The 11,824-nt window shown below is 29.8% G+C and overlaps 1 protein-coding gene and 1 pseudogene across 4 annotated transcripts in view; one reads left to right on the top strand and one right to left on the bottom strand.

The window, feature by feature from the left end:
• Positions 1-3,814: 3,814 nt before the first annotated feature.
• Positions 3,815-5,564, bottom strand: LOC123272707 (annotated as a pseudogene).
• Positions 5,565-5,837: 273 nt separating this feature from the next.
• The window catches only part of LOC123272705 (WW domain-containing oxidoreductase), a 44,384-nt gene continuing 38,397 nt past the window's right edge, over positions 5,838-11,824 (top strand). For 2 of the 4 annotated variants that reach the window (XM_044739697.1, XM_044739694.1), the window contains exons 1-3: positions 5,838-5,910; positions 6,667-6,814; positions 6,882-6,982. In XM_044739697.1, the coding sequence (XP_044595632.1) occupies positions 6,922-6,982 (61 nt within the window). In that variant the 5' untranslated portion in view covers positions 5,838-5,910; positions 6,667-6,814; positions 6,882-6,921. The remainder of the gene's footprint in view (positions 5,911-6,666; positions 6,815-6,881; positions 6,983-11,824) is intronic. The other 2 variants (XM_044739696.1, XM_044739695.1) reach the window with 2 other exon arrangements.

Genomic DNA, 11,824 nt, shown 5'->3' with positions numbered 1-11,824 from the left:
GGTTTTTGCAAAACGGGGTGAAAACAATAACTTCCCGATTTTTGAAAATCTTCGATTTTCGTAGCGGGAAGTTAAAAATAGGAAAAAAAAATTTTTCAGAAGTGGTTTTTTTGAAATAGCTCTTAAATTGCTCTACCGATCAATTCCAACCTTGAAAAACCACTTCGATCGCCGCCAATCCAGTCAAAATCGGTTGATTCGTTTGAGAGATATCGTGAACGAAAGAAAACCGAAAAAAGTGTTTTTTCGGAGTTACTCCGAAATTTCTAGTTTGACCAATTGAAACTTAGAAATTCTTGATGAGGCTTAAAAAACTGCATAGAATGCCGCTAACCGCGTAAAAATCGGTTCATTCATTCAAAGGTTATTGCGGTTTAAAAATTCAAAAAATAGTGTTCTATGAAACTTCTATCAGACTTTTGAGCTCAAGAGCTCAAAAGCATAGAAAAGGTATCGTTTTGAGCTCGAAGAGCTCAAAATAACAAACAGATCGTATTAAAACGGCCATGTATTAACGGAATCAGCGGGAAGTGTCAGGGATGGCCTTTAGGGTCAACCGTTATCCTAATTTTTTTTTCAGCTTTAGGCATATAACGAGATCTTGAGTAATTCAAAAAAAATGTTTTGGACCTTGATCAATTGTACTATTTGATTTGATCAAAAACCAAACAGGTACATAACCCTGATAAAAAAAAAGTATTGAGACAAAGAAAAAAATTTTTCGCCACACGAAACTTGAAATATGACCAGGGAAAGTTGTATTAAGACACGTGTGAAATTTCAATGCACTCTTTGTCTAGAGAGTAACAAATAATAGTATTAATAGAATGTAACTAAAAAAAAAATATTGTTAAGTAAAATTTATAAATTCAGAGAACTCGAATACAGTGTCCGTTTCCATCAGAATATAAATTTTATTTTACTTTTTTTATCATTAAAACATCGTTAAAAGACGTTTTATTACAACTACAGTAAAAAGAATAGCGGTAAATAAGTATTTTTAACTTCCCGCTAAGAAAATCGAAGATTTCGAGAGATATCGTCGACGAAATATTTGGAAACAAGTGTTTTTTTAACATGACTCCGACATTTTTCGGAATAACTTTTAAACGGCTTTACCGATCAATTACCGAGGAGAAATTTGCACCACCACGGACAAAAAGGAGTTGCAACTCTTCGAGGGAGTGCACAGAGTAATATTAAGGAAACTCCAGGTACAAATATCATGTCTGATTTTATTTATTTTATTTATTTTATTTTATTAATAATACTAGGACTTATTTCGGGTTATTGATTAATTGGTTAAGGAAAATAATTTGTCTTTGTCATTACTTATTTTACACATAGGCCTGTCCGGGTTAATAATACTAGGAATTTAATTCGGGTTATTAATTCCAGATTCTTATGTCATGTGTAAAATTAATCCGAACAAAAACAGTTTAACTGTAAAAAATTGCGCCAAGTCCACGTTCATAGAACTCATCTCAATAACATTTGCACTTTACAAAAAAAATTAGGCTCGTTTCAATAATTTTTATTCTCTACAAAAAGATGTGAAATAAAAAAAAATACCAAGAAACCGTCATAATGTTGAAAAAATTGAAATAAAATTTGTTAAAAATTAAAAAATTAAAAAAAAAATTTTTTATCGTACTTGGCGCGCGTCATTGAGTACCGCAAATTTTTTCGGAAGCATGTCAACTCAAGAAAAAACGATTTCGCTTGTATATATATATATATAATCATATTATATATTTATATAGATTTACATGAGTCAAGGATACTGAACTCATTGAAAACATTGCTTAGTGTATTAATTATCAGTTTTAGTGAAAAAACCCGTTCTTAAAATTTTTTTTAGATCTTTAGTGAGAACAACTGTCAATATGGTGGTGTGTTCAAGAAATCTGAAATTATATAAAATTTTCGGATTCATTTTTTTTCAGCTTCGTCATTAATCTTTAATGAAGAACCTTATAGTATTAAAGCTTGATATTGCTTCGTTTAATTGTAATTAACACATTTTGATTGGCACTCACACCGCATTTTCCCAATGTAGTCGGCCATATGTTTTATTTTTTAGTAAACACAATTCTCACAATGCAACCGACCCAATGTGTGCATGCGCATCGACTTGTATGTAGTTTGCATAACTGCGTATGGAATGTCGATTTTACCTAACTTTTGTAAAACTTATTATGAAATAATATAGGTTCACTTACTTATAAATTTCTCAACATTAAAAAGATGTTCATTTATCCTGAAAAAATTTGGGGTACTCAATGACGCGCGCCAAGTACGATAAAAATTTTTTTTTTTTAATTTTTAACAAATTTTGTTTCAATTTTTTCAACATTATGACGGTTTCTTGGTATTTTTTTGTATTTCACATCTTTTTGTAGAGAATGAAAATTATTGAAACGAGCCTAATTTTTTTTGTAAAGTGCAAATGTTATTGAGATGAGTTCTATGAACGTGGACTTGGCGCAATTTTTTACAGTGAAACTGTTTTTGTTCGGATGTTAATAAACTAAAGTATCTTGTCTGCAATTATTTTGTTATTTATTCACTTTTAATTTCCAACAAAACAGTATTGAAATTAAATGATCAATTTTTTGAGTTACAAAAATTATCAAGTTTTTTTCTACGATTATATGAAATATAATGATTTTGATTGATAATTTAGTTTATTAATCTTAACCAAAGAGTATATGCGGCTTATTTATATAAAATTGTATTAATGCAACTAGATATTGTACGAAAAATAAAGATTAATTTATTAATATTACAATTTTAGGAACATTTAATTTTTGCGGGAAAGGTACAAATTTTGAATTTTGAAATTTGAAATTTTCGACTGGAGCGCCATCTTAAATTAATGCAGCGTCAGTCAAAACTAAACATTGTTTAGTTCGTAAGAATCAGCGTCAAACGTGAGCATGAAATTGCACCTTAAGGAAGTCCTTTCGCTCCAGTTGAGTCATAACAACTGTAGTAGTAAATTTTCAATAATTTAAAATACAAAACCCATAAAAATTCCTAAAATTAAAAAATAAATAGTATATGAGGCATTAATCGTTGAAATTTTGAAAATTAAAAAAAAAAAATAGTGAAATACAAAAATTAATTTGACTGTTGTAAATCAGCTGTTAGTAACCTGTTCGTGATTTGGCAACGCTTTATTTCGGTTGTTTACATTTTCATTTGCACAATATAACCTTAACCGTGTTTAACTTTTTGCAGACAGTGTAAATAAATAAATTAATTAAAAATGTTTAGTCACAAACCATAACATTCTAATGTCTCATGGCAGGAATGCTAGTATTTTTTAATTATTGTTTTATTTTTCAATTATGAATTATGAAAATTTGTTAACAATAAATTAACTAATAAGTATGCATGAAAAACATAAGCGCGTTAAAGTTTAGTTTGAATTTATTGAATGGTCTGAAGCTCGCGCGCTACGCAACGTTGCCAAATCTTTTGACTCCATTTTATTGTAGGTAACTTGAGAATTTTTTGGGATTTTTAAATATTGATTTCTCAATAAATATATCGGTAACTGATATATTTTATTGCAAAAAAAGAAACCTGAATATTTCGAAAATCTGATTTTTAGTTTTTTTTTTACTTCATCTAATCCATGACTGATAGTATAATTCGAGAAATACTGCAAACGTCTGATTTTCTCGTAAGACTCTGAACAAATACTAACATTTAAAAATTTTATTTTTTCAAAAATTTGTCCGGTAAAGTATAACTTAAACCTCACTATAAGATAAATAAGGACCTTAACTATTAGAAAAAAATTAAATTTACTCATAATCTAATATTTTTTATTTTACATTGGCGGCGAAAGGACCTCCTTACGTAAAGGCTCAAAACTTACAAATTATTTAGAAAATTTTTCAGCTGTTCTCTTTTTTCCATTCCAGCGATTTTCATGTCATTGTTTGCTTCAACATCTATGTCAAATGGTGGAATTTGATGATTCACAAGAATTGGGATATCTATTAAATCATTTTTCAAAATACAAATGTTATGCAAAATACAACAAGCAATAACATAATATGGTATTAAGTCAGTTCTTTTGAAAGGCAATTCGTCTAATAAACTCCGAAATCTTCCTTTCAACAAAGCATTTGCTCGTTCTATCATCATACGAGAGCGAGAGTGAATCGTGTTATATCGAAACGTCTCTTGATTCATATTACCATTATTTCGATAAGGTACCATTACACATGGTTGGATACTGTAAGCCTTGTCTCCTAATAAATGGCTGTCATTCGGGAAAAATTCAGGTGTCCAATAATTTTGTAAATTTGATAAGCGGAAAACACGGGCATCATGAACTGAGCCTGCTTCACCGCAGTATGCATGAATAAATTTCAACTTGTGATCGCAAACTAGCTGAAATTACAAAATTAATCTTTTTTTATTAAGTAACATATATATATCAGCAAAATTAAAAATAAAATTTTTTCAAAAACCTGAGTTTGAATAGAATGAAATCCTTTGCGATTAATATAGCTGGCATGGTGTTCTTTGGGCTGAGCGATTCTTATGTGTGTTCCATCGACTGCTCCTAAAACATTTGGAAATCCGTACCTTCGAAATACGTGATTAGATGTTATTCTTGCTTCTTCATGAGTAGGCCATTTGATGTAAACAGGTAAATAATTATAAATTAGATTTAACAACTTTCCAAACAGTTCTCCATCCTGTTACTTTTCCAACATTAAAGCGATCACAAACGGATCTGTTAAAAAGTAATAAAATGTTTTGTACATTAACATTTCGACAGTTATTCAAAACGTGTAAAATCGCATTAGATAATAAACACTTAATATTATACCTGTATGAATCTGGTGTTGACATAGTCCAAATACTCAAAAGAAGTTGTTTTTCGACAGAAATAGGATTTCTACCGTAACGTACAGATTGTTTTTGCAATTCAGGTCCAAGTAGATTTATAAGAAATTCAAAAGTATCTCGTCTCATACTATAATTGAAAAATATATTATAACACAATAATCGTTAGCTAATAGTAACTCCAGTTCTTAATATAAAATTAAAAAAAAAAAAAAAATACTTCAATGTGTGAAAATGGATGACTTACCGAAAATGACTTTTAAAGGTCTCATCAGTCATTCGAAAAACAGTAGTCTCCACATAATTTTCTATCCTTGGAATAATGTTCTGATCATCGCGATTGCCAAAACAATAGACGAGATCTTCATCATCACTAGAATCATCGTCTGAGGATTCTAATAAATTTTGAACTGTACCAGCTAATACGATCCCGATTATTGTGTAGTCCATTAGCTGTATATTTTTTTAAATTTAATTAATATACTATTATTGTTTGCAAACAAAATATTAACTTTAACTATACATAACCTTTTTTATAGGTTTACAAGTATTTGTGAAAAAATACTTTTTGAAACATAAAAAGGATACTTACTGATATCAGAAATTTATTTAAATTATAATTAAATTCAACATTAAATATTTTATTTTTTAAATATTCAAACAATAACTTTTCTTATTTAACAGAGAACGTTTAAGCAAACATTAAATTAAAAAACATTAGTTTGAAAATGGCATGAAAAAACAAGAACGACAGTATACTGGACCGCGTTCCGTTTTAAATAGTAACCAGTATAACTGACTATAAAGAAACGACATCACAGTATACTAATTTGCCGTTATACTGCGCAGTGCTTACAGTGTATATCGGAACATAGCCTAAGTATAATACGTTAAGTATTTTACGTGCCCTTCCCTGCCATTACGGTTGTTGTTGTTGTTGTTGGTATTGATATACTATTTATTATCATAGTACATAGATAATTAATGGAGTAAAATGATTATAGTAAAAAATTTGATTGAAGTGACAATTTCTGGTGAGTATGTTATATCAAATACGAATTCATCGGTGTTAAAAGTCGTTTGGGATAAATTAATTTTCTCACACTTCGTAAGGTTAGTAGACAACTAGAAAAATTGGTGAAACGGTTGCTTCTACAGGTCATCCCGGCACATTCCCACTAATTTCAAATGCAAAATGCTTTGAATTTAACCGGCCATGACGTTTTTGAGCTCGAAAAGCTCAAAAAAAATTGTCAAATTTTCTAAAACAAAAAAAAATTTTTTTTCTTTTCAATTAAATAAAAAAAATATCAAAAAAATCGGCCCTGCCCGGGATGAGCGGGAATAGTTGTCAAATTGATTGAAGTTTTTTTTAAGAAAAAAAAAAAAAAAAGTGACCAACTGAAAAAATAACGATTTTGCTAAAAAAAAACCGATTATTTTGTAGAATTGATCATATTTAACTTTTTTTGTGTATTTTTTTGAAAAGTTCATTCAAAAAAAAAAATTTTTTTAAAAAAAAGGTACCCAAAGGTCAATATCAAAAAAAGTTATGGCTATTTGAAAATAAAAATGCCATTTTTTCGAAAAATTCATATCTTTTTTTGGGTTGGACAAAAAAATTTAAAAACATTCTCAAAAATGTTTTTCAAAGGGTAGAAAAGAATGATAAAGTTTCAGCTAAATCTAAAGGGGTCGAGTTCAAAAGTGGTCGATTTGACATGGAATACCCCATATATTATTATATGTTTACTAATGACTCACCACATTGATTTAGCATAATCTATTTTCCAGTACAACATCAATCAACATGATTTGTACCAAAAAAAAATGTTGGTTTCTGTATACAAGAATTTAAAAATTGCGATATACCTCATCAAAACTTCAAGAAATTCTATTTATATAACAAGTTTATTTATGTACTAAATATTCTGCTTAATCGGTAAGTAACTTTTGAAGCATATATTTTGTTTGGGTTGAAATATTTTCTTAATAATTAATTATTGTAGATCACGATGGCAAGTGTATTGAACGATTCCGATAGTGAAGATGAATTACCGCCTGGATGGGAAGAACGAGCTACTGCGGATGGAAATGTTTATTACGTTAAGTAATTGTTCCAAACTTCATCTTATTAATTTTGATTTAAAAAAAAAAAAATTAGTAAAACGGATGACCCTATAGGCCATCCATGCAACTTCTCGCTAATTTCAAATGCAAAGCGCTATAAATTACTCCTATTGCAACATTTCTGAGCTTTGCGAGTTCAAAAATATGAGTTTATAACTGTTTTGAGCTCTTAGCTTCAAGATAGAACTGTTATACACTTTTGAGCTCTTCCAGTTTAAAAGTCTAGTTATAGTATAGCATAGTTATATAGCAATAACTATCGGACTAATCAACCGATTTTAGAATGCTTGGCGGCATTTAGCGCGGTTAAGAGAGTTTTACTAAAATTCTCGAAAATTAATCCGATCTGATCATGGAAAAAATTATTGGTTTAAAAAGTACACCACAAAAGATTCTAAAATTGCATGTCAAAATCGGTTTAATTTTAGAATCACAGGTGATACAAAAATTGTATCACTGTGGTGAGAATTTCAAATCACTTTTTAGCGCTTGCGCAAACCCACTGTACTTTTCAATCCAAGTAACGGTTGTATTCACATTGTGTGCATATATATTTTTCATAATTATTCTTAAAATAAAAATAAATAGGGGAGAAGGGGGTCAAATGAACCACGGGGCAATTGAACCACTCGACTTGAAAAATCGAAAAAATTGAAAAAACGCTTCATGCTCTTAGAATTAGATTCTAATATGTTAAACTCGGATATGATCAAAATTTGAAATCATTGCGATTAATAAATTTTGAAAAATTGAGATTTTCTTATTTTTAGGCATGCAAACTTTCTTTTCGGCTGGTGACAAATTGTTTAATAATATTTCCATTTTTGAATTAATTGATAAAGTTTAAATTGTAGTGATAGTAATAATAATAATATTTATTACCAGTAAAAACAGATACATAAAATACATAGTACAAAAAAAAAGTGAGTACGCATTAATATCTGTCCTATAGAGATGTTTTACATCTGTACATAGGACTGGAACAGTATACATAAATCCAAGAAAAACGTATAGTAAAATAACATAGTGATACTTATTTGACGATCATAAACTGTTTTATATTATATATTAATTTGTATTATCCATTTTGTTAATTTACTTTTAATTGACTTTTTGCTGCAATCTTAGTCCGGTCAATTTAGACATTCGAAGTTACATAAAGTCCCAACAAGCTGAATTTCTGTGAAGTTGTTCAAAACATAATTATAAACAATGTCTAGAAGTTCCCCATCATTCCCCTGTAAGGAAAAAATTTAATTCAAGGTCAAAGGTCAAAAAAATGAGTTTTTCGCGATTTTCAGCAAAACGGTAAGTTTTATCATAAAAGTACCTCATAAAAGACAAAAATTGTAGATAATAAAATTATCTATAAAAAATGTATCAATACTTTTTTTCTTATGAGCCACCGTTTCTGAGATATAACGATTCAAAAAGTTATAAAAGTTGTTATCGTCATAATATGCACACGTTTCCACGCCACCTATGAGGTAGTGTACTTAGCGCGTTTTTTTTAACGTGGTTTACCCAGTAGGCCTACTCCACGGGTCAGTTGTGATCCTGTTTAATGTAAAACTATTGCAAAATAACGGAAATTTTCAAAGATTGGGAAAGATAAAAGCGATGTAAATGAAAAAAAAGTGTTGAAGTTTATTCGTCTTATTCGTAAGTTTCAAATTCTTGTTCTTCTTCTTGATCTTCTTCTTGTTCTTCTTCTTCATCTTCATTTTGGATGCAAGTAAATTGCGTCAATAGCGATGTATCGCATGATACTTCGTCGGAGTCAAACGAATCCTCCATTGTTTGTGATTCAATATTAGAGCACGACCGGCCTTGACAATTTGTGCATGCCAAAGAACAAGACAGTCCGACTTTTTTGCAACCACATTTAGCACTGCATCCCTTTTTGCAGTTGCAAAAAATAGTGTTCAGCAGTTTTTCCGGCGCAGGTGGAAGTAAAGTTTGAACTGGCTCTAATATATTGTTGACCAACTTCCAACCCCAGTCTGTAGGGTCTAGCTGATAACCAAGCCACACTTGAACTTGGTAATATACTCGAAAAAGATGTTGGTGAGCAGCAACTGAGGTTGGAGGAAGACAAGCTAATTGAACTTGTTTTTTATTTTTAGTATTTTTAACGAAACATGCATATCGATGCTTATCTAAACAGGTAGTTTTTTTAGGAGCTCCGTACATAGAAAGAAGAAAGCGGATGCCGTTGGTAATAACTTCTTGTTGAGTTGAATTACTCTTTTTAAAAACTTCAGCACATTGAATTAAATCTTGTTTTTCAAACATTTTGAAAACTGCTGTTTTACCCCTCCTGTAAAATGCAGATGTCGTATCACAGCCAGTTATTGCGTATAAAAATAGTACATGATCTTTACACTTTACTAAAGTAAATAAACTTTTTGATGAATATATATCTGATTGATGCTGAGCTTTTCCTGGTTTTAAGAAAAAAATAGTTTTTTCAGTTGGCGTTCGAGCAGTGAGTAATACAAGTAAGTCAACATCTTCACCAACAACAATAGTTGTATTTGTCAAATTGAATTGCTCTATTGCTGTTTCAATAATCAATACATCAGCATCATTATTAGCTTGTTTTACCAATATATTTTCAGCCGTAAACTTTTCTTTCAACATTGAAATGAACCGAGACTTGTTGTGGGTATTTGTAAGAAATTTCTGTTGATTGGTTGGGACTGTCATAAGTTCATCAAATAAAATATCAGAAGATGAAGATGTTGCTAAAGTTCGACGACGTTGTTCTGCAGCTTTGATATTTCTCGTGCAATCATCATAGCCATCAAATACGACAGTAACTCTGGAACCAAAATGTCTACGTACAGTCAACGCTCTCTGTATTTGACTCGCCCGTACAGGACCATTCTCTGTATTTGACTCGTCCTTGTCCATAAGAGCTGTGTAAAATCGTCAAATACAGAGGAAGAATGTGGTCAAATACAGAGAGCGGTCAAATACAGAGAGGTCCAATACAGAGAGCGTCGACTGTACATATTGAACAGGTATAAGACTCTAGCCACGCACACAATAGAACAAGAGACAGATGTCTCGAAGTTACACTGGCTTAAAGATTAAGGGACTGGGTTTCATTTTACCTGATATTCTTGTAGTTAAAATTTATGTATATTTTATATTGTAAGTATAAGTTACAATGACCGATAGAAAAATATTTAATCATTTAATATATAATATATATATATATATATATATATATATATATATATATATATATATATATATATATATATATATATATATTATATAAAATATTACAACTCTAGATGTATATACGTGGCGTACTCATGCATATTATGACGATAACAACTTTTATAACTTTTTGAATCGTTATATCTCAGAAACGGTGGCTCGTAAGAAAAAAAGTATCGATACATTTTTTATAGATAATTTTATGATCTACAATTTTTGTCTGAAGTACTTTTATGATAAAACTTACCGTTTTGCTGAAAATCGCGAAAAACTCATTTTTTTGACCTTTGACCTTGAATTAAATTTTTTCCTTACAGGGGAATGATGGGGAACTTCTAGACATTGTTTATAATTATATTTTGAACAATTTCACTGAAATTCAGCTTGTTGGGACTTTATGTAACTTCATTCTCATTTTTTGGTCTAAATTGACCGGACTATCTAGTTTTTTAAGTTCATATGCTAGTTTGTTGTAATACTTGATAGCAATATAATTAGAGCTTTTACTTGATATAGTTTTGTTTCGTTTAGGCAGAGGGATCAGTCTGTTTCTAGTATTAACCTCAGTTTTCTCAAAACTAGTCTTACAATCATTATAATGAAGCAGTATAGAGTTAACTATGAAACTTTTTTTAATATCTAGTACATTCTCATTATTAATTTTTTTAAGTAACTTATTCTATATTGAAGCTACGGCATTTAAAGTATTACTGTAAGCTCCCCCCCATAAAGTTATAGCATAGTTAATATTACTTTCAATCAAAGTATGATATATTATTCTCAGATTTTTTTTATTCATTACTAAACTAAGCTTATAAAAAATAAAAATAAAATATTTTATTTTGTTTATCAACTCTCTGATATGATACTCCCATCTCATACATCCATCTAGTATTATTCCTAAATATTTACAGTATTGGACTCTTTTTAGTTTTTTATCGTTAATGGAAAGCTCTAGTTGATCCGGGACACTATTGGAATAGCATCCAAAAGTAATAAAAGTGGATTTATCAATATTCAGAGATAGTTGATTTACACATAGCCATATATTTACTAATTCAAGCCACTGAGAAATCTTTGATTGTACTTGTGACCAGCTATTTCCTGAGCATAGAATTGCTGTGTCGTCAGCATATGAGACAACTGCTTTGTCAGGAAAGAGATTAAAGATATCGTTTATGTAAAGTATAAATAGCAAAGGCCCTAATATTGTACCCTGAGGTACACCAACAGTTATTGTCATATTTTTGCTTATACAATTATTTATTTTTACACATTGATATCTGTTACTTAAGTAATTTTTCATTAGTTTTAAGACTACACCTATAATTCCATACGCTTCTAGTTTATCTAATAATATATTATGGTTAACAGTATCGAAAGATTTTGCTAAATCAAGGGAAGCAACTATTGTTGGATAGTTTTTATCTACTTTCTCATATATATATTCAGTAACAAAACTAATAGCATCGTTGGTACCTTTATACCTTACAAACCCGAATTGTTTATCAGAAATAATCTTATGTTTGTTCAAGAAAGTTATTAACCTTTTACACAGAATTTTTTCAAAAACTTTAGCTAAATTCGATAT

The sequence above is a fragment of the Cotesia glomerata genome, linkage group LG10 (genome assembly GCF_020080835.1).
Source record: "Cotesia glomerata isolate CgM1 linkage group LG10, MPM_Cglom_v2.3, whole genome shotgun sequence".
NCBI classification, from domain to species: Eukaryota; Metazoa; Arthropoda; class Insecta; order Hymenoptera; family Braconidae; genus Cotesia; species Cotesia glomerata.
Note: the sequence above shows the minus strand (reverse complement) of the source record. Positions and strands in the feature narration are given on the sequence as shown.